Source organism: Anoplolepis gracilipes, chromosome 1 (genome assembly GCF_047496725.1).
Source record: "Anoplolepis gracilipes chromosome 1, ASM4749672v1, whole genome shotgun sequence".
In the NCBI taxonomy this organism is placed as follows: domain Eukaryota; kingdom Metazoa; phylum Arthropoda; class Insecta; order Hymenoptera; family Formicidae; genus Anoplolepis; species Anoplolepis gracilipes.
Window position 1 is genome coordinate 6,120,439 of NC_132970.1, and position 24,053 is coordinate 6,144,491.

The 24,053-nt window shown below is 30.7% G+C and overlaps 1 protein-coding gene across 17 annotated transcripts in view; it reads left to right on the forward strand.

Annotated features, from left to right (window-relative positions):
* Rg (A kinase anchor protein rugose) overlaps positions 1-24,053 on the forward strand; it is a 310,256-nt gene that overhangs the window by 205,342 nt on the left and 80,861 nt on the right. For 12 of the 17 annotated variants that reach the window (XM_072900545.1, XM_072900597.1, XM_072900606.1 and 9 more), the window contains exons 3-13: positions 17,669-17,795; positions 18,064-18,164; positions 18,311-18,406; positions 19,388-19,509; positions 19,876-20,002; positions 20,111-20,230; positions 20,325-20,471; positions 20,610-20,717; positions 21,366-21,506; positions 21,694-21,839; positions 21,926-22,139. In XM_072900545.1, coding sequence (XP_072756646.1) covers positions 17,669-17,795; positions 18,064-18,164; positions 18,311-18,406; positions 19,388-19,509; positions 19,876-20,002; positions 20,111-20,230; positions 20,325-20,471; positions 20,610-20,717; positions 21,366-21,506; positions 21,694-21,839; positions 21,926-22,139 — 1,449 coding nt within the window. The remainder of the gene's footprint in view (positions 1-17,668; positions 17,796-18,063; positions 18,165-18,310; positions 18,407-19,387; positions 19,510-19,875; positions 20,003-20,110; positions 20,231-20,324; positions 20,472-20,609; positions 20,718-21,365; positions 21,507-21,693; positions 21,840-21,925; positions 22,140-24,053) is intronic. The other 5 variants (XM_072900570.1, XM_072900624.1, XM_072900554.1 and 2 more) reach the window with 1 other exon arrangement.

The following is a 24,053-nucleotide window of genomic DNA, read 5'->3' on the forward strand; positions in this document are numbered from 1 at the left end:
GTATGTTAAAATAGAGGGAATTGATAAAAGAATTAATAATTTTCAAGATGTATTATTGTTGTGCTTTCTGATTGATTTTAATTAATTTTGATATTCATTTTTATTGTATCATTTATTTACAAGCATTTGCGCAAAAAATATGACACTCTTTTAAAAGGTAATTTGTTAACTTTAATATTGAATTAAGAATACAAAACACAAGGAACAACAAAATTAATAGAATAATCATAGTTGTTTGAAAGATGAGTCCACAAAGCATTTCATCAATCACAAGATTTTATAAGATATTAACTCTTTTATATATATTGTCTTTGTTAATAAATAATTTAACAGCATGTTAAGAGATGATCTCTTGAAGATGAGTATAGTAAATATTAAGTCTGACTTGCTACTTCAACACGGAGATGAAACATAAAAAGGTGCGCAACATTGTCTTTCTTTTCAATATTCTCGCCTTCAGAATCAATAATGGAGAGTTTTATTTCATTTATATGCTTCAATTGATTGCTATGTAAACTTATCTTTCAAACAGTTAGGATTATTTTATTAATTTGTTTGTTGTGTTCTGTATTGTTGGTAAAATATTAAAGTTAACATACTACTTTTTGAAAGAGTGTTATTATTTTCCATGCAAATGTTTGTAAATAAATGGCAGTGCGAAGATAAATATCAAAATCGACTAAAATCAATCAGAAAGTATGGTGCGACAATATTATAATCTCATAACAAAAACTAGAAATTCTTTTATTGATTCTATTTAAAAATACGACATACTCTTATGTATAAATATATAAATGTGTGTAGAAATAATTTTATCTTTTTATATCATAAAAGAATTTTTTAAAGACAAGGAATTTTATATATATATACTATAGAATTATATATAGAAGAATAAGAAAAATATTCTATATATTTATAATTATATATAAAATAAAAAAGTAATTAAAGTAAAATAATTTTAAATATATATAGATTTTTTCTTTCTTTATTTAATAAATTGAAAAAAATTAAGTCTATATAAAAAGCGCGCGTTGTTTGCTAGTGTTTATAAGATATTTTCTTCTTTAAAAAGCTTTTGAGCAATTATACGTTTGTATAATTATTGTGTTGAATTACGATTATACAAAAAAACAAATAAGATGAAAACGACATTTTTTCAAACAATTTTAGTTTCTATGCTCAAAATACATAAAATACATAAGCAATAGCAATTATTATAGGTATTCCGTGCCCGGAATTAGTGTCGCATCGTGTTAATATTTTATTCGCTATTCAAACTAAATACTTTAATTTTAAATATTTTTTTATATTAAAGTTTATATATTAAAAATACATTTTTAATCACACACCAATGTGTGTATGCAAGCTTATATTACATATTTGTGTAGTATGCGCCACAAAATTTACCTTCTAACACACACGCGTAATATACCTAGACATACATATCATATGAATACTTGGACGCAAAATATGTACATAGCTATGAAGCCGCATATTATTTTGTGTGCAAATATGCTGCAGTCTGTGTATCCCAGGATACGCGAGGATTCTGTTTAATTAGCGGTATAGTGCTAGTTCCACATAAACGTCGTAATGACTCAGTGTTGCCGAAACATGACTCGAATTTTCCCGACTTTCGGCTCGATAGGAGGCGGACTTATTACCCATAAAATTGCCGAAATATTTGCTTGACCCTCATAAAATATCCTCTACGCGATACGAAAGCGGAATAAGTACTTACCTTTTTTGATTTTACCCACTTGATCATAGATTCTCATTGTTATTTATTACGCAAGTTCCGATACCGTGAATAAATTGCTTTATCGTAGTGACGATCTACGCATCGCAATTTCCTTTTTAGCGTAGATAAATTCGATAAATAAGGTCATTGAAAGACAATAAAACTAAAATAGACCCTCTTATACAATCGAGGCTTCGATCAAATCCGAAAGAAAATCGAATCTTGTATTCTAAATACTCCGATGCCTGCGTCATACGAAGCTGATAAGATAGAAAGTGACGGGATGATGAGATCAGGATACCGGAACTGGGCAGTCCTGCGTGTGATAGCCTCTCACTCGATTGCATTCTAATCGAAACGGCTCACTCAGTGGCACTGCTCGGTGCATTGAATTGTGACATATCGAAAGCTATTCTAATATCGTGTTATGTAGAGTAAGCAGTAAGCACTGTAGCATTCTAGTATATTTATTATTTCATTAATTTCTCTTTAAAGAAAGAGACTTTGCAAATCATGCGTTTTTTCTATTTCTGTAACTATCAAATATAATTATATAGTTTAAATTATATACTAATTATACATTTTTTAAAAATGCTTACAGACAAGAACTTTAGTAAAGATAAAAGAAATATAAGAAAAGCTGCTAAAAATTCTTAGAAAATTTTCTCTTATATATTTAATTAAATAAAAATTATTTAAAAATATTACTTATAAAAATTGTTATAATAGATTTTTAAACGTTTTTATATAAAAAAATAAAAACTTATAAACTAAAATAATAAAAGCAGAAATACGTATACGAATAATTCATACGTAGAACGCACCATGCATTGATTTTTAGAGTAAAAAAATATTAAATGTGTTAAAAAAATTAGTAAAAAGTTAAGGAAACTTTTTTAATTACTTATCATATTTTAAACAGCGAAGTTTTCAAATAAGGATCTTAACAATTGAATTATCAAAATACAGAGCCGTTCTTCTGAGTGAAGAGCAAATGCTAGATTACGTTCTTAAATTTTTATTCGAGAGGAATTCTTGGTGTGTGCGAAGTTGACGTTTCAATTCGTGGGAACTTATTAAATATTGAGAGTTCTGGCTTTATTTTTAATAATTTTAAAGTTCTTGACAGATTAAATAAATAGTTCTGGCTATTAAAACAAAAAAACAAGTTTTTGACCCGGAATAAACTGAGATGCCAAGTTCATACTGCATCTCACTTTGTCCTCCAATGATTTTTTTAGTACCAATACTTCTTGCCAGACTTACTTCCTTTTTACGACGCTTGTCAGATTTGAAGATGCTTGTATGTATTTCGATAGTTCCATCGACTTTAAATGAAATTTCATATTATTATATTTAAAATCAGTAGAACTATCGAAATACGACCAGTGTCTCGAGCGATCTAATTTATTTAATTAATATTCTAATAATTTTTACGTATAGAATTTTTTTGTAAAATTATTGTAGAACTCTCAAGTGTTTAAAATCTGGCAGGAAAGACTAAAAAAAAATCGTCGAAGGACAAAGTGAGACGCGTTATTGTTAGCTATTGTTTGTTTTAAGCCATTTTTTTCTGGTTTAATGACTAGAACTATTTGTTTAACTTATCAAAAATTCTAGAACTAAAAATAAAGCCAGGACTCTCAATAATTAATGAGTTTGACAAAGTGAAACACTAGCTTCATACAGACATTAATTCTTGGTCGACATTGATTGCATCAAAACAATGGTTATTATCTATTATATCTAAAATCGTAGAAGCATCTTTTTGTACAAAAGTCTATCGATAAGAAAAGAAATGTCGATGAGATCTTATAGAAAAGCACAAGGTATTTTGTTCTCTCTAATCTATTATACTGCTTGTCGCGATAATCTTGATAGATTTCAGAATAAAAATCAGACCGAACATTCTTATATTACACTCTGCTTAAGAACGGAAAGGCTGATATGAACGATCTATATAAATCTCGAAGAATAGGATAAATTCTAGTCGGTCATTTCGCTTATAAAACCACTTGAACGGACATTTCCAATATGAAACGACTTTTAGGTCGTTTTAACACTTTTATACTCTCGCTTCTATCTTCAAATATGTCGCGGCTATTTTCGATTCTTTATCACGTACTTTGTCATAAAATTTAACGCCCTTTTTCAAGCACTTTTACGAATGTCAAGATCGCAAAAGATTTCTTCTTCTTGCTTACGATGAGAAACGCAACGGTCAGCATTCCGATTCATTGTTATCGTTACTCTTTCGATGAAATCGTACTATTGCATTCGTATCGTGTATAGGGCTACGGAGATAGTTTCCGCAATGCGCAAGTTCGAGACACCCGATAATTTGCATTGTTCTTTTTTTTTTAAAAAAGCATAGTTTAAAGAATGCCATTTAAATGGATAATTATTCTCAGATATTGTTTATAATTTAAGAGTCGATAAGGTTTTATTCATATAAGTCATAATGTGTTCCAATATAATTATATATGCAAAATATATAAAAGATATATATACACATGTATGTATATGAGCTTTTATAGTTTTTCTACATGTAAAACTAATTTTTCGTTTAAAAAGTACAAAATGTTAATTTTCTTTTCTTGTATCTTTGTAAATACAAACTGAGTGAAAAGATAATTCCTGAAATAATTTCTGAGTTTTTATTATATTTCATGGTTTATGGAAATAGAAAAGAACCTGTGAGGTTTCTTAGAGAAGAGAAAAACTGACAGAAAGATCTTAAATGATTGATCTCTTCAAGAAAGAAGGGTGATTTACTGAGGAAACTGACATTTTGTATAAGAGATTATTGGAACGTAAAAAGTATACCATAATTTGTTACGTGTCTTATTGATTAATAAAATAATTATTTTTTAAATTAGTATAGTTCTATAAAATTATTTCCTTTCAGTTTGATTGAACTTTTTTGCCAAGTCGGTAAAAAAATCCGTCATAGTGGGTCGAAACGGGAATTCTTATTAGTGGGGCTAAAAATGTATGTGGGTGCCCGTATGTGATTGGCAAAAAAATGAAGAATTTGTTTGTCAGAGTACAGTGTCACGTTACTAATCGAAGCTTTTTTATCTAATAATTTAATCCTGTGACTAGTGAACCATGACCATTCATCGCATGTGAAATATATGCGATTGCAAATTATGTAACATGTTATGCACACACAGTTACGGTCGACATCATTTTGTTGCCAATTATTGTTTGATCTATAATTAACCTGTCCACGTGTAATTTCATCTAACATATTTGGATACGTCGTGCGACCAACGATACTTTTGTGACGGTTTTAATTATAACAAATCATAATACTATTTCGTATTCGCGAGCGAATTCATTGATAGTCACATACGTATATCCAGAGAAGGGGTAGACGACATCAATTAGAAATGATGCTGAAGAAAAGTGTTATTGTGTTATTTTGCATATAAATAAAATAAAATTTATTTAAGTGATTTATTAGAATTTGTTTTATAATAGAATTTACTCGTCGATTTTTTGCAACATGTGATATTTTATTATATACATAATATAAATATATATATACATTTATATATACTTTACGATAAATATACATTATGTAATTCTAAAAATACTAAATTCACAAGTGTTTGAATATCTATTATTGCAGAAGTGCAGCTTTGAAAGTTTTTTGTACGAAAAAATATCGACCTTTCTTTAAAGAAATTGATGGATAGTCATGGTTCACTGGTCACAGGACTAAATTATTAGATAAATGATAGCTTCGATTAGTAACGTGACACTGTACTCTGACAAACAAATTCTTCATTTTTTTGCCAATCACATACGGGTACCCACATACATTTTTAGCCCCACTAATAAGAATTTCCGTTTCGACCCACTATGACGGATTTTTTTCCCGACTTGGCAAAAAAGTTTCACATCGAGAAAAGCGGGTGAAAAGGGCACAATCCTGCCCAACAAAGAAGGGAATCTAGTTTCGCGAAAAATCGACAATTCGGTTCGCAAAAACGCGGCATGTAATCTCGTTGCATGTGTCGACTAGGTCGTCTGTGATTGACCGATTTGAATCGCTGTTGAAAGTAGCTCCATTATTTCGCGGCACGTATTTCCTCGCTCTTCTATCGTTCTTTATTCACTAGCGCGCTTTTATCCTAACACACACTTATCCCTTTATACAGACATATTCGCAAACTGCTCTATTTTCTTGCGAGTTATCTCGTTATCTCGTTTGACAGGATAGTGTTTGTACTTTTGGTCTCTGCTTGCCTCTGTGCTGGACATTTACAGAATTTTACAGATTTTTACATGATTTTATAAAATATAACACGCACATATATATGTAAGTACTTTGCCTGTAAAGCGGTCAGTCACAGAAAAAAAATTTAATATAAAAAAATTTTTCGACATTATTTCTTCCATTTTAGTTTGCAAAATATAATATTTAATTCGAATGGAAGCTACTTTCTTTCTACATTTTTAGAAATAGAGACATCTGATTAAAAATTGCTATCTTCCAAGATACATTATTTTCAAAATATTAATAACATCTCCTGCAGAGAAACCACATGTGAAGCGATTCGCCTATATAGTCTTCGTGTAGATTTCATGTTTCCTAACTCTCATGAAGCCTCCATTTGCCCATGAGTATTGCGGGATGCGATAGCGGTAGGTATGTAAATATTCGTCGGTGAAGTGGTCTCGGTAATAATCCAATCGGCGTGCGCAGGGCGGGTGGATGATCGGGCGGCAACGTGGGGATATTTGCAAATTCGCACAGCGCGATCTCTGCTCATCTCATCCGTGGTAACGTAATGCGTCGGCGGTAACGCGGAATCTCAATTTACGGAGATTGGAAAACCGGCAGAGGGTGAGAGTTGCGGAAAATGCGGAGTCGCGGTTGACTCGTGGAAGAAACGAGAGACGTCCGAACGAAAAGCAGCCCGGGATTTAAATTGCATTTCGCTGACGATGAGTCCGGGTTGCGCATCATATTTATCTGGCTTGGTGACGACTATAGTGACAACGACAACGACGACGATATACATCTGCTGGATCAACGGATTTAGGCAAATTCCGTATATCGCGAATTCATTTCAGTGATGCAGTCAGAAAAATTTGAGATAGGTTGGTAATTGAAATGACGACTGCGGTGCTTCCGACAACGCGACGTTATTTTCCTCCGTCTCGACGGAAACGTCAATGGGTTTTGAGTTTGAAGACGGATCAACAGTGCATCGAATAGACGTCGCGACGTCTTCGCGACGTTATTTATTCGCGCCTCTGTCTTTCGAGAGAAGCGACAGGACAGGGGTGGCACAATGATTGTGTCGGGAAGGACGGAAATGAAAAACGATAACGCGAATGCCGTGATGGGAGTGGTGGTTATGTAATAGCATTACGCGGAACTGTACATTGAGAAAGCGGATATCACCGTAATGAACCGTCGTTCGTAAAGCTGACATAATTAGAACGTTCTCTCTGATAACTGACGTAAAAACATTTTCTCAGTATTCCCGACAAAATTCTCTTCGCACAAGTTAAACAGTAATAATGCATCATTATTAAATGTTTTCGAATAATCATCACATTTTTTTTATTATAAATTTGTATTTGATTGTTTAAAGATTATATTAATTAGTGAATTTGATTTATTAGAAACATATTTCTACTAATTTGGTGATAAAAGATTTCTTGTTCCTGCATTGTAATCTTTCAACTTATAAAAATCTTTTCGTCGAATTATTATCATATTGTAACATGTGTAGATTTATTTCTTTATTAATTACGTCATAATGTATGTATATATTTAAAAAAATATTATATAGGAAAATATACGGATGTTGTTATGGTTAATTTAAAAGTCGCGTCATAAAACGATCGTGCTGGCGTGCTAACGATTAAATAAGAGCGCAGGTTACATTAACAACTTCAAAGAAACGTCATGTTCGTCGGAAAATATCTCAGCGAAGATGCACGTTGCAAAAGCGAACGTAAAGCTGCTAGACGACTCGCTCGCTCGTCTCAGAAAATCGTTTTCTTTCTTCCGGACTGTCATTATCTTCGTACAACCTTTGCTTGATCTCTTCTTGCGTATAATAACAAAAATGGTACGCTAGTTTTAAAAATGTCAAGTAAATAATGTTGAGAAAAATGAAACTAAAATATATACATATTTGCGTGACAGTCAGGAGTGCAGGAATGCGCGGTATGTTGAAGCCAATTCACGGTTGCTCCAAGAAATACCACAATTCCCACTCTTCTCCTCTCCCTCATACTATCTTTAAGTTATGATACTTGTAGTAGTATCCCGTCTGGTATTTCATTGTTGCCGTTTACAAAACGAATGTTTCGTAGCTAGGTATGCATTTGCAGCGAGAAATCGCGGGTCGCATCATACATATCTTCTCGGGCGAACCTCAACTGGCGATCGTGGCTTTCGTCGGGAATGGTATCATTTATTTTGAAGAAAAAAGAAAGAAGAGACGGGGTTTATTGAAACCGGGCGAGCGAAAAGGATTTCGTTTTCCGGCGGAAACGCGACATTTCGTGCATGATGCACTTGATGGTCGTACACTCGTGGTTACTGTGCGCATAAAATCCAGCGATAGAAAGCAGTAATAAAAACGGAGAGGTTAAAAATTGACAAAATAAAACTCTTTCAATATATATCCTAGGCCAATTCCAAACGAGATATAATTTTGTAAATAAATGGCTAAAATAAAAAGAAAAAAGGAACGAAGCAGATTTCTGAAATAGATTCATGAGATGTAGTTTCAAGATATTTAGTGGATTTTGCAGATCGTTAACATTTTATTAATTATTCAAACATTTTAATGTCACTTTTATAAGAAAAATCGCAATCGGTAGTGAATAAATTATTAAGTAATTTGAACATGGAATTGTGCAATAGCATGGGAATTCAAAAGTGAAATGTAAACGTCGTCAAAATGAAACAGTCGACATATAGAGCAAAAGGCAAAGCGTGTCTTGTGGGGTGCTATGTCAATGTTTACAAGTAGCAGAAACTACTGTGGAACAGCCGCTGATTTTCCGCTCTACCAATACTTCCCCAACATTCTGCCTGAGTACGCTTCGCCATTTGCATATATTTAGGTAACGCTGTGTTTCTTTGCGACTCCAAACAACCGAATTTCTGGTTTTCTTGTCTATCCTTGTCTGTTTTTATTTTCGATGCTTTCGTTACGATGCTTTATTTTTCAAAAGAGATTACCTGTTACGAATAAATTTACGACTTATAATTAACAAAGTTTGGTTGCGACTTCAAAAGTGATTATCTCATTTCAATTAAAGGAGCAATGTGTTTTAATAAAATTGAAGCAGTTGAAATAAAAGGTATTATGTATGAGATATAGTACAATAATTTGGTGTATATTATAAATAAGATAAAAAGAATCTTAATAAATCATTGATATTTTAAGAAATTAATATCCTAAAATACAATAGAACAATCCATTACACAAAGAATAATATGAACAATCTATTCTCGTTGATGCCGTACAAGTTTCCCCCATGCTTGGCACGATATTAGCTACACGCATTTTTCTTTTTAGCTATCATTTTTACCACAAGTAGCGTTATTTTTCTCCACGCTCCTGGATACTTTATATAGAGAAAATATTGTTTCAGCTTATTGCTAATCTTCGCTTCTTATAATCGCGCACGTAAGCTATAGTGGAAGAGAAACAAGACAATTAATTTAATATATATAATGTTAGCATATAATAACATCGTTGATGGGAGAGTCAGTAAAATGGATAAATCTTTAATAATCTGTTAGTGTATTTTGCGATACTTTTTTAAAAATTCTCTTATAATATATAATAATAGACATTATTTTTTTTTTAATATTTATAATTATGATATGTGATTGATTTATATTTAGTATTAATAGGAAATTTATAATTATAATTAAAAATGAGAGAAAAATACGTACGCACCGCATATTTATGTTGTTATTTGAAAATTTTATCTATTTTAACAATTATTTTAGAAGCTGGAAGAAACTTTTTTATTGTGGTCTTTCTATAAAATCTTTTTAAAAGTTGTGTGAATGATAGTAAACTATAATCGGAGATTTAACTACATCTCGCAAATGCTTCTTTACTCGTAAATCTACCTATGTTTAATGCTTCGTGGATCTATATATAGTAGCAACATTACATATTAAGAAGCATTATGAGGTCAATGCAGACTATATCCGCACTATTTTCGAGAAACATGTAACAATACGAGCAGAATATCTTCTTCAGAATATGTTCTTGAGGAAATCCCCGGAAATCAACAAAAAGAGTGAGATGGAACAATTTATTCGAAGTATCTATCTTTTTAATTAAACTTAAAATTGAAAATAACGAGCATTAAGTCATGGATGTATGTGCGAGAGATCGAATAAAAACATATGTTTTATACTTATTTAAGCTTCCTCTGGCACATCAAAAAGGAATGGCGATAAATGGGAAGCGTATATAGTCTTGATGAAGTCGATTAAAGTCAGAAAGTTGGTTAAAGCATGCCGTGACAGTGTACTCCGTAGAACGTACTCCAGAACTCGGAGATAACATCGCAGAGATGGTTTGTCCGTTTCTGCAAATGAACTGACTACTCTACTCTTCTCCTTATTTCAGCCGCTGTTCTCTTCCCGTATGACAGATGTACTAACTTAATGTTTTTACTAACTAACTAATTTGCAAAATAAAAATTCGTACTTTTGTGTCGCGTTACATATGATGTACATACATATATGTTTTAAGGCGAAAATATAAAGCGCTTTGGAATATATACGTGATGATAATTCTAATAATAATCAGAATTAAGTTTTAAGACAACAAATAGATAATATATAAATTTAATTTTAATTATAGTGAGAAACACATATAACGATAAAATAGTATGTTCGTCTTTTAAACAACGCTATCTACTGTGATTATTTCTTTTATCGCTCGGCATATTTATTGATTTATATATCTATTTCACATCTTTTATATGCATTTGGCGATTGCTAACGAATACTTTCTACTTTTTTTTTTTTTCTTTCTTTTCTCATACATATACCCTCGATCTTTTAGTACAATAGAATCAAATAAATGCACGGTTAGGTTAAACCTAATACCACGATTGAAACTTCATGCTAAACGGATTCAAATTCAATTGAGTTGGCCGAAAGCTGAACCTTTGAAAGACTTGAAATTCAAAGAAGCGATTGAGGAGAGGTCTTTCCGTCGCATAAACACTTTACGTGTCCTCATCGAATGGAACTTCCGTACTGTGCTTAAGTAGTCCGCGCTTTCGCATAGTCGCCTTTGACATACAGTCTCTCCCCCCCCCTCTCTCCTCTCTCTCTCTCTCTCTCTCTCTATTCCAACAAGTAAGGATTACAATCCTTACTTGTTCTTACTGCATTAAAGTTCATGAAGATGTTGTAAAGTTGTAAAGTTGTTTGAATGTTTTACACGCTTATAATTATTTTAACTAACCGTTGATAATTATTCACTCATCATTGGGCAGCAAGTTCCTTATTCTTATTTTGTTTTATTAACTTTCTTCTACCTAAGTAGATATTATGCTAAAGTGAATCAAGAATTTCATTATATTATGTCTGTGAATGTTCGCAAAGTTTGTAGAAAGAAAATAATATGAATTGATAAAGAAATAATATAGCAAAATTCCAAAAAACAATGGAAGTTTCATAAAAATTGAGATAGAAATACTAGAATAAAAAAAGCACTATTTTTTTGGATCTCATTATTATGCATTTAAGAATTTTTTATCTAAGGAGGAAGGATTCTTAATGAATGAAAACGCAGCAACAACAATGCGATGGTCCGCGAGCGATAATTTGCGAACAATCTGAAAGATGAAAGACATAGTGATGCAATCATTGATCCAGTCGTCGTCGTCTCGTTTATCTTTACGTAATCTGCAATTTAACTCCGAAACGACGCTCCGGGAAACTGAAGAAGAGAAATCGGATTAAGTCTCGGAACAGCACAAAATGCTGTGCAAATGGAACGAATCTTGGACGAAAAGCTCTATTGATTCTATAACGAATTAATTAGTTCAAATACTTTAAACTCGGTCTTGCTCTTTAACGTACAGACCAGCTTGGACTGTGTTATTTGTAAATCCATTATGAATATTTTTATGCTTCTTTCTTCGATATCGAAAAAGATAAACAAAAAAAACTTTTAAAAGAAACTACGATGCTTCTAGGGAAATTTTTTTTTTATCCGCTTTAACCTTTTTTTATCCACTAAATTTTTAATTTTAAAATTATTCCGTTTTTAATAAATACAAAAATTATGACTTACACATAAGTCACTTCAGCTTTACTATTCGTTTATCTAAAGCCTGAAATTGAGCTACAAATAGTTCGAGGTCAAAATTTGCAAAACATGCTTATGAAAAAATGCACAAAAGAATGTTTTTCACTCGACGAAGTGAGAAAGCATAGACATTCGCCTCTTTCTCCCCTTCCTTTCAACACTATAGTCGCCTTTAAAAGCCACGCTTTGATGGTGGCTTTTAGCTCGGCACAATTGTTGAACGGTACGTATCAAACCGGCGAGTACGTTTTAATGTAGCGTAATAGATGGCCACGATGAAATTGAACGATCCCACAGAAAATGCGATTCTGCGAAACTCCTCATTAGGGCGTTCTAATTTTAGCGGCTCATGAGACTCGTCTGTGACAGCTTAGGAAGAATTAGTATCGTTGAGGGGACGATTGAGGGAGTGAGGGAGAAATGATAATGAAACCGATGAAATGCACCATTCTCGTGGAAAATCGATAGAGCGCACCCTAAATGAATCGCCAAAATAGCTGGATGAAAGTGACGGTTTTTAGGTAGCAACAAGAAATGTATCAATCAATTTAGCTTTTACTTTGCAATAATCATTTAAAAATTTTTTTCAGATATTAGTTTTTTACTTAAGTAAATCAAATGCTGTATAAATATTAACTAAATCGATATAACGTGGATGCATATTATAAAAGATAAAATTGCTACCTCGCATGATTTTGCATTTTTTACGTATTTTTTTTTCATGATTTCTAGCCGATTCAACGTTGACGATAGCGTTTCCCGTATAGAGATCATTAGATTCCCGATGTTGCAACTTAACGATGCTTGCGCGTGCAGCGAATTATTCACGACTACGTCAGGTACTTGGATTTTAAAGGTTCGCAAGCCCTGATATTATGCAGGATTATCTTATCCCGGAATATCCGCCCCGAGGATCACGCCTGAAACATTCAACGGAAGTAGAGACTCAAGGGAAAATCGCATATAGAGTCACTTTTACATTTTCTTTTAAATGCTATCACGGACTACCAATGATAAAACCGCGCAAATTATGGTCGAGTAATTACATTTATATACAAGCCCTTAATTGTCTACATGCCAAATATTTGCATTTGATTTATTTAATACTCATTGAATTGCTCATAATATAATGAATAAATAAATAAATAAATAAATAAAGTTTGATTATAATTATAAGAAGACTCAACGTTAAAAATCTTAAATATTTATTTTAGACATTAAATAATACTAAAATTTTTGTTTTATTATAAAAAGATATTTTTGCCGAAGCAATATAAATCTAGCTTGTGATAAACTAAATGTACTAGGTATTCATGCCATATACACGTCGATTTTGTGCGACAGTAGTTCAGTTACGCACATAGTCAGCCATTAAAATTCTTTTGATGGACCGTAAAAGATATAGTTTACATCCATTAACGTCTTTTTTATAATGGATGAATTGTGACGAAATGGCTTCGTTTTCCAAAAATTCGACTCTATTCATGTTTTTTAAAAATTTATCTCTCTCTCACGTGGACAAGATTAATTGGCAAAAATACGATAAGTTATAGAATGGCAGTTCTTTTTTTAGAAATGTAATAATGCTGTTTTAACATTGAAAAACTTTCAAAGTAATAATTCGATGATATTGGAATATGAAATTTTAGCTTTCCAATTTTTATCATAAATATATTTCGTAATAATTGAACTTTAAATTTAATTATACTTAATTACATTATTTCCTATTCAATATACCACTAATCTAATATGTATATATATATTTAAATATATGTATACATATATATGTATACATATATATGTATACATATATACATATGTATATACATATGTATACATATATATATATATATATATATATACACATATATAATAATAATAATAATATCTTACATGATAAAATCTAAAATGTTTTACCTTGCATTGGCTAATTAACTTTCGTATATGTATAAAGTTAAATGAGTTCAATGGATTTAAACTAAGCAGATGATTAGTTCTAAAGTAACATGTATTTTAACTTTCCTGTTTCAGAAACAGTTATTTCAACATCTTATATTATTTCTAACTTTGTAATATTTTAAATAATTAATTATATTAAAGTATATAATTTGAAAAATCACAACAATTACTTTGCACGAGTTATGAATATATAATATGTAGTTGATGAAAACTCAATATCGTAACAGCTATCTATTTTTTTACTGTTGCAAAAAAAAAAAAAAAACAGAACTGGTTAAGTAATTAAATTTTTGGCATTCCGTACATCAAAATATATTTATATTTTACTCAGCGAATACACGTGAACAATTTCAACATTGAATTTATTACATGGGCGTTTGCTATCGAGATGACATGTTGCTCAAATTAAAATATTATTTTTGTTACTGCTATTTATTCAGACTGATGCTTTTTCAAAAAAATATATGAATATGTTATTAAATTGTTAAAATCAAATGTGTAAAATAAAAAAAGCATGATAGTTATATATAAACAATGTGAGATAGATTATAAAATACGCAAATTAAATTAAATTTGCTTCCAATTTCAATCATTTTTGCAATCAATTTGTAAATACCAATAAAGTAGTTTACAAATTTCAAATTTTACTTAAAATATTTCACAGTAACACACATAGACGCATACATAAATAGCTCCGTTTTTCATCACATATATCATTATCTAACATAGCGTCACACAATGTGAATTAAGAGTTTTTTTTCTCACATCTATCACATTTTAGCGAAAAACTTTTCCGAGTATAGGTGGACAAATCGAGTGTATCAGTTCGCACGACTAGTCATTTATCATTTCATTACAGTAGTCAAGAAAGAGAGAGGAAAAACAAAAACCGATTCAATCAACGGCTGCATAAAAAATGACAAGCAAGAAGGCGCATTTATTTAACGCTGCACCGTGATTTATCAAAATGGCTAACTTATATGCTTGTATTAACGCATTGCACTCACAATTCCCTACGAGTATGATGCTCGTGTTCGCGATCCGTTACAATTCATTATGTACGAAATAGTCGACATGTACATGCACTACGAAATAATAACAAATATTTATGTACAGCGGAATAACAGGAATGTGGTTAATTCGTCAGCTGTCAAATATTCAGGGTTCGTTCAACAATGTTGACTTTTTAATTGTATCGAACGTTATTTTAAGACTCGGAAAATTATTAATTTTATTATTAATAATATTTATTATATATTTCTATTAATCTCAATTTTAAACTTTTTGTTGAATGTAAAAATACATATTACGTGACTCGTTGTCTGCGAAAAAATATACTTTCCTCAGGCGCGTTCTCGTAAAACAACGTTGTAAAGCCGACATTAATATTATAGCAAGAAAATGTTCACGGCACTGTCTTGAGATACGACATCTAAGAGGACAGATAAGCAGCATTCTTTAGCGCGAAGACGAGATACTATCTTACCCAGCTCCGGAGATCAACTTGACTAACCACTGCTCTCGCGATTCAGAGCAATTCATCACAGCCGAGCGACAGTTGGAAGCTTCCATGACATTACTCAGGACGACTCTCTCTCTCTCTCTCTCTCTCAACCTCCTTCTCTTTCTCCTCCTTTCTGTCACTTTTTTGTTCACCCTCCGGCGGATTCATTCGCAACTCCGATGTAGTAAGCCGACAAGGTGTACAGCCGCGAGATCATTACTCCGGAATTATCCGAATGCCCATAACTTCTCCTCGCTAAAACTCCGGCTCGCGGAGCCGAAATTCCGACTGGGGGAATTCCAGCGGCATTTTCGGGATTTCTCCGCTATTCGGCGGTTACCCCGCACCCGTAGTTATCTCGCTTCGTGGCCGACCTTGCATATCAGCAGGGGATTACGCGGGTACACGAACTGCGTTCGGCGTCGGTAGTGTATGGTTGTCCGGCTATCCTTAGAAGTATAATAATTTGAAGATAAACTGTTGCAAAATCATTGGAACTTGTGGCTATATAAACACGGTGTATGTATATTGAAATAGTTATCAGTTAGTAATACTCTTTAGATCTTGTAGACGTATATCATTCTTCAGTATTCTATACATGTATAAATGAGAACCCTGGTTATTTGACCGTATTAAATAACACTTTCGTGGAAGAAATTTTGTCTTGTTTTGTTTGGAATGTCCAAGTGAATTATTCGCAATTGCTTATAAAAAACCTCTTTAGAGCATTAACTTTTTCTTAACGAGATGAGTATGCGGTTTTATTAAGCCATCCTTTATTTGCTTCAGGCGTAAAACCACTACCACTTTACTTGGCTTGGAGAATCCCATTAGATAGTTTTTGCTTCGACCTAATTGACAAACCATTATCTATAACAAAGACATAACTTGATTTCTATCCATTTATATTATAGAATTCGATTAATTGAATTGAATTGAATGAACGATATATTAAAGTGGTGCAATTATAAAAATATGAAATAATAGAAATTCATTTATATTAATGTAAAACGCGCGCATTTTAATATATAGAAATTTATTTATATTAATGCAAAACACGCGCACGTTTTAAGGTATATTTAAATAAAACATTTATATAAATTCAAATGAAATAAATAACAATTTATTTTATACATTAAATGAATACCTGTGAGAATATTGCATAATTATATATGAATAATTAAAAGAACAGCTGCTACAAAATTTTTGTCAATGATTAACATATGTATTGAAAAAAACAGAAGTAAATTATTTTTCTGACAAATTTATTTTTTAAGTATTATTTATTTTTTAAATAAATAGTACTTAAGCAACCTGAAAATATTGTTAAATTAATTTTTCATAAATAAAATATAATTTACGCAAGCGCAAGCGAGCGCATAAATACAAGTAATATATATACAAGTAATACATACAAGTAATTATATGATTTTTATATACAGTACCGGCCAAAAATATATCACCTTTAGGATTTTTGAACATAAATTTAATTTAATTTACTTACTTATAAAATTAATTTTTTATATTTTTAAAATTAAGTTTTTATATTATTTTATGAAAAATATTTTATTCGGTAAGTTGTATTTACTATCAAAACATATATTATGATATTATAAATATCCATGCACTTTGAATAAAATTATACTCAAAAATATTAAAGGTGATATATTTTTGGCCGATACTGTAATACAATAAATGCAATTTTTAATAAAATAAAAATTAGAAGTTAATGCTAATAATTAATTAACGTTTGGAATAAAAGCATATTTTTGTACAAATAAACGAATAATAATAAGCATGTATAATATCCGTTTTATTCATATCCTGCTATTATCCGGTCATTATATGACTTTAACAAGCGATTTACGATGATAACGCAATTATGCACAATGAAATTCCATTTGAGCCAAATTATTAATTGCCTAGCTTTTTCGCAGATAAAACATACATTATATCCTTTGATTTCTAATAACTTTAAAAAGTTTTAAACTTATTTTCTCTTGTATTATATATTTAATAATACAAAAATATGTAGCGATCTAAATTGTTTGATATATTATTCTTTTTCTTTTATTATTAGAACAGAATGCAAATAAATAACTTTTTATGTGTGTCACATTTTTGTTGCAGGCCGAAATATGGAGTGTCTTTATCGCAATCCTGAGAAAAAGTGTGAGAAACTTACAAGCGTGTACGGATGTAAGTCTCATAGAACATGTTCTACATCGATTATCTCGTGCGGAAACTGTTGTCGCCGGTAAGTATATATTTAATATTATAAGTTTTGGCATCATATTATCGCTGATAAGCAGCAAAAGTAATTTAGTTTCTCAGCATGACAAAACTATTTTAACGAATTTCTGTATTCTATTTATGATATTAATTACATATCACTGTAGAGAGAAAATTTTGCTACTTTTATATAACAATAAGAGGGGAAATTTTACTACTTTTATCTAACAATAAGTATATTTTTTTAAAATACAAAAATATAATTTTTTATATATTTTTGTTTATTACGACAGATTTATTAATCGATATGCTGGGAGTGCTAGCAAGCTACAGTATAACGGTGAAAGAATTAAAACTTTTGTTCGGCGCTATGAAAGCTGTTAAAGGAAAGTGGGTAAGAACTTTTAAGATTTTATTTGTCCATTGCATAATGAAAATTTGGATAAATATTATTGTAAAAATATATATTGAGTACATTACGATCAATATATTAGATACGATAAGATTATACCGTAAAATAAAAATTTATATATTTTGTAGCCACGGCATTCGGCGAAATTGTTAAACGTCCTTCGCCAGATGCCACAGCGAAATGGGCCCGATGTATTTTTCAGTTTCCCCGGTAGGAAGGGGTCGGTAAGTTACTTTCTTTTCTTGTTTGTCTCTTTCTCTCTCTCTCTCTCTCTCTCTCTCTCTCTCCTTACTTTAGAACAGATACTTCTTACTTTACGACATCCCAAAGGACAACGTTCGATTTTAAACTCGATCAAAGTTCCGATAAGAGAATTTACCCTTCCCGCAAGATTCCGCTACCAGCTTACATTTTCGAAATCAATCATGGCAAAGAACTTTCCTGAACATCATTACCGCATATGTCATCAAATAATACAAGCTTGTTACATATAATATCCCCGAATGTTTTTCGATTTAAATAAGAGAATACATTCATTACTAATATTATTAATAATATAATGTAAATAATAACTCTTTTCACCTTCTTTTTCTCTTCTTCGTTATATATTTAAATCAATTATTCGGAAAAAAAAAATATATATATATATATATATATAACTAGTATTGTGAGTATAAAAATATATCAATAACGAGCACTGTTGTAATTCTACTTTTTATTTTATATGGAATAACGATGTTCTAAAATAGTTATATATTTCATATACATACAGTTACGATGTTCTAAAATAGCTATGCATAATTAATAATTAAATTATGCAGTTCAGAATTTGTTGAAATTTTCGAAAACTTGTTACATAAAATATAACGATTATAATATGTTAATAAAAGCCGGATATAATAATATATTAATATAATAATATATTATGCAGGATATATTTGCAATTAATATTTAAAAATTAAAGAATAGAATTAAAAATTAAAACTGAAGTTAAAGTATATATTTTATCTACCGTAACTTTTAATGTATTGATATATTTATTTTTATTGCTTTTACATAAAATGTATTATACAGAGAAATGGTATAGCATAATTAAATAACCACTGAAAATTGGAAACCATTGAATCGATATTTATTTAATCTTTTAATATTTTGCCAAAAATATTTTTTTATAATCTGATTAGAATCGTTTCACGTTTTCGCAGGCGATTGTCTTGCCGCCGCTTGCAAAGTGGCCATACGAGAATGGATTTACCTTCACCACATGGTTCCGCTTAGATCCCATCAACTCTGTTAATATCGAACGAGAAAAACCGTACCTCTACTGGTAAGTGCTCTCATATCAAGCACTCTTGCACAGTCTCTCCACATGAAAGAATCACCTATGTTTCTCGACCTGGAAGAAAGCAGAGATTTGAACTGACTGTGATTTTGTTTGCATACAATTTCAAAGAAAACAATGCAAACATTTTTTAAAATTATCTTACGTTTTACTTCAATTTTATATTCACTTAGCAACAATTTACATATCCGTGTTATATACATAATTTTTACTATCTTTTTACATAAATTGTACTTTTTTATATCAGAAGAAAAGATATGAGAAGCAAGAACAATGAGAGAAAGTACAATTGAAATACATAGCTCTATCAAGCGTTAGAAAATGATATAATATTTTTTTATTATATTTTAGTTTTAAAACAAGCAAAGGAGTAGGATACTCTGCACATTTCGTAGGCAACTGCTTAGTCCTGACGTCTATGAAAATAAAAGGCAAGGGCTTCCAACATTGTGTCAAATATGAATTTCAACCACGAAAGGTGAACTAATAGCTCTAATAAACATACTTTTTAAAAAAATATAATATATCTCGCACATTTAAATACACAGAAAAATTTTTCTATCCTCTAAATCTCTTTGTTTCGCAGTGGTATATGATCGCGGTAGTGTATATATACAATAGATGGACGAAGAGTGAAATTAAATGTCTGGTCAATGGTCAATTGGCGTCGAGTACAGAAATGACATGGCATGTTTCGACAAACGACGTGAGTGGCTGAAAATATTTTCGATTTTTCCAAACGCTACTTCCCCCCCTCCTCTTTTCACCGATTTGAAAAGAAGAAAAATTTTGTTTTACAGCCTTTCGATAAATGTTACATCGGAGCAACTCCCGAACTGGACGAGGAGCGCGTGTTTTGCGGACAAATGAGTGCAATATACTTGTTCAGCGAAGCGCTGACAACGCATCAGATATGCGCGATGCATAGATTAGGACCGGGATATAAGGTAGCTAGATATGTTTATACATTATCGTTAGGATGAATATATGTAGGACATCAGATATATTTGTATAAATCTCCAATTGCGCGATTGCTTTATATTTATGGACGAATATTTACCGCTGTTTTTTCGACCCGTCCACAGAGTCAGTTTCGTTTCGACAACGAGTGCTACCTGAATCTGCCCGACAATCATAAAAGGGTGAGTGAGCAGGATCTCTCTACGAGCATGGTGGACCAAAGTATGCAAATTGTAAGCATTTTGATTTTATTTTTCCGTTAATATATGATTTGTACTTTGTTAATTATTCTGTTACTGCGTTCGAGTTCATCTGAGGTAATTACTCAATTACGACCACATTTTCTTGCCGGCTATTGCGACTGAGTTTATTATTACGTTTTACATTATTTGTCTTCTTGGAAAAACCGGTATTATAATTACGAACTTTGTATTATGCTTGGTATATTATTAATGTATATATTTGTGCATATTATTTGTTTTCGTTGCTGTATGCTTTATCTTTCCTAATTAGCGAATGCTATTTTTTGCAAAAACAAACATACCTTTTTGTCGTAAGCATCGTTTTGACTTTACATAAATATAACATATCGTATAAATTTTCTTTTAGTACCTGATTTTATGGGTACTTAAGTGTAGCAAGTAGCAATTTAATCATAGCAGTTGAATTATTGATTATTAGTTTTAAGCGAGATATGTATGTATATGTCTTCTGTGTTTATTTAGTTAGAGAAACTCGAGATGTTTGTATGCTGGTAAGATTGAATTGATGTAGCTTATTAATGTTATATTGGTAAAATATTTAGAATAATTTAATATCTTAATATCTTAACATTTTTAGAAAAATTTATAATTTTTTTTATTTTATACCTAATATTTCAGGTACTTTATGATGGAAAACTGTCGAATGCAATTGTGTTCATGTACAATCCAGTAGCAACAGACTCACAGCTTTGTCTACAGAGTGCACCGAAAGGCAACATCTCCTATTTTGTACATACACCACATGCCCTCATGTTACAGGTACAGTTTAGTAATGTTATTTACGAATATGAGAATAAAAATATAAGGATTCAGGATCGTATACAGTTACATGCATTTTTTTTATTTATTTAGTAATTCATGCTACTTTATTTCATGTGTGAATAATACATGTGGAATAAATTCTAGATAGCAAAAATAGACCAGAGATTGTTATTTTGGCTTTCAGGATGTCAAGGCAGTCATAACATACTCGATTCACAGCACGTTAAACTCGATAGGTGGTATTCAAGTATTGTTCCCATTATTCTCACAGCTGGATATGCCTTATGACTGCATAGCACCGAATGACGTAAAGCGCGATCCCACGTTATGGTAAATCATATTAATCTTTATAGCTTTGAAAAGCTATGTATTTAAAGCCGAAGGCATTAACGAGAAATGTCAACGTTATTTTTCAGTTCGAAACTACTTGGCTTTATTTGTGACTTGGTAGAGAGCTCTCAAACGGTTCAACAACACATGGTACAAAACAGGGGATTTCTAGTAATAAGTTTCATGCTACAGAAAGCGAGTCGAGATCATCTTACGACGGAAGTCCTTGCATCTTTTTTGGAGCTCACGAAACATTTAGTGACTTGTCTCAGCGCAAACAGCGATCTATTATTGAAACAGGTACCGATCTGTTAATTAATTAATAAATAATTATCTGTTATCACCCAGTTAGATGTATTGAATATTTCGATCAATATAGTATATAATATAGTATATAATATAGTATATATATATATATGTATATAGTTATAGCTATATAATTAAGATAATGTGGCATCTTATTTTTGTTTTTAATTAAAAAATAATTAAAATAGTCTTATCTAAATTTGAAAATATAAAGATATATTAAATTTATTAAATATATAATTTTGATAAATTTTTTGTATGTATGTAATTATTTTAGCTAAAGGTAATATAAGATGCTTATATATAGATTTAAAAAGATTAAAAAGAAATGTGAAATTATTTGCGATAGAATTAGATTATAATATTTATATATAAATATTTTCTACATAGATTAGATAACCAGATAAAAAATTATCAGTATTAATTATTGCAGAGATTTTTTTTTATAAAATATTGTGTTATTTAATCGCCTTGTAGCAGTCACTTATTTCAATAGAGTAACATTACAGTAGTATAACATTACAGAAAATATTAAATACCTCACAATACATCATTATTTGTCAATTCAATTTCCGCGTGATTAAAACACATTCTTATCCATGCATAATTAGCTATTTTTTATTTTTATATAAGTTTCGTTTGCCTTAGGTATGTATATTTTATTTAAAGAAAAGCATGGATTATATTTGACTTGATCAATAGATATAAATTAATGCATTCTATTCTATTAATTTATGTTATCTTGTTTATGCTATGTCATGTAATAGCTTTCCGCTTTCATCACACTTGCTCCTATTGAAATGTTTGCAGACATCCTATCCATAATAATGTATATGTATGCATTTTGTTTTATACCCTCGATGCTCTCTCAACAATTTGTCAACAAGCCTGTTGAGCATGCCCCACTCACTTTCTGCGACCGTTATTATTATATTAATCAAACTTCGGATCGCATGCAATCTACCGACTTTTAAGCTTTCTGAGTTGAAAAAGAGGCTACGCAAAGTATTTTGTTCATAATATGCCGCTTTTACTTCAAAATTTATAATTCTTATTTTGCAACGTTGAAAATTTTCGTCTATCCCTTGTGCTATCATAAAATTGATTATGCATTTTTTCTATTTTAAAATATGCACTATTATCAAACTCCTGTTACACGGCATATTATTTTTGATTGTCATATAAGTGTTTTCCAATCAAAATTAATTCTATTCTTCAAATACCAAACTACACGATTACATATTTATAATACATATTTATTTGCAATTTAATATAAATTTATTGCAAAATTGATATTTTTTTTTTTTACGTACTTTTTCTACAATACAAGATAATTACGTTGTTAATTATGCGAATTTGATGGTATGGTTCCAATTTCCAAATGTGTACAAGTCTATGTATGTACAGCTCTAAATTTATGTTTTTTAATATTATTCCTCAAGAATTTCTTCTTCAGTACTCAGTACATATATGCACGAATATCTATTTACACTCGTGACGTTCTACATCCATTATTTCATTAATCTTTTATAATAATTATTGTTATGTAACAAAAATGCCATCTGCATAGCGCTTTCAGTCATAAGCTTAATAATTCATGTATTATTTTTCCATACGGTTATAAATAAAATCTATACAATGTTTAAATATGTTTCTAATATCTCTCATGCTCATATACATATAAAATCACGAAATACAATACGTGCACAAATTTTCAAAGCTGAAAATAATTTAAAACCAAATATCGTAAGAAATTTTATGCAAAAATATACATGCACATCTGAAATAACATTTTATTTATCATTTGGATCAATATTTTGGACAACTTAATAGCGCTAATTACACAAATTAAAATATCAAAAGATAATAGCATAAGATATAGGGATAATACAAAAGTCGGCTAGATTG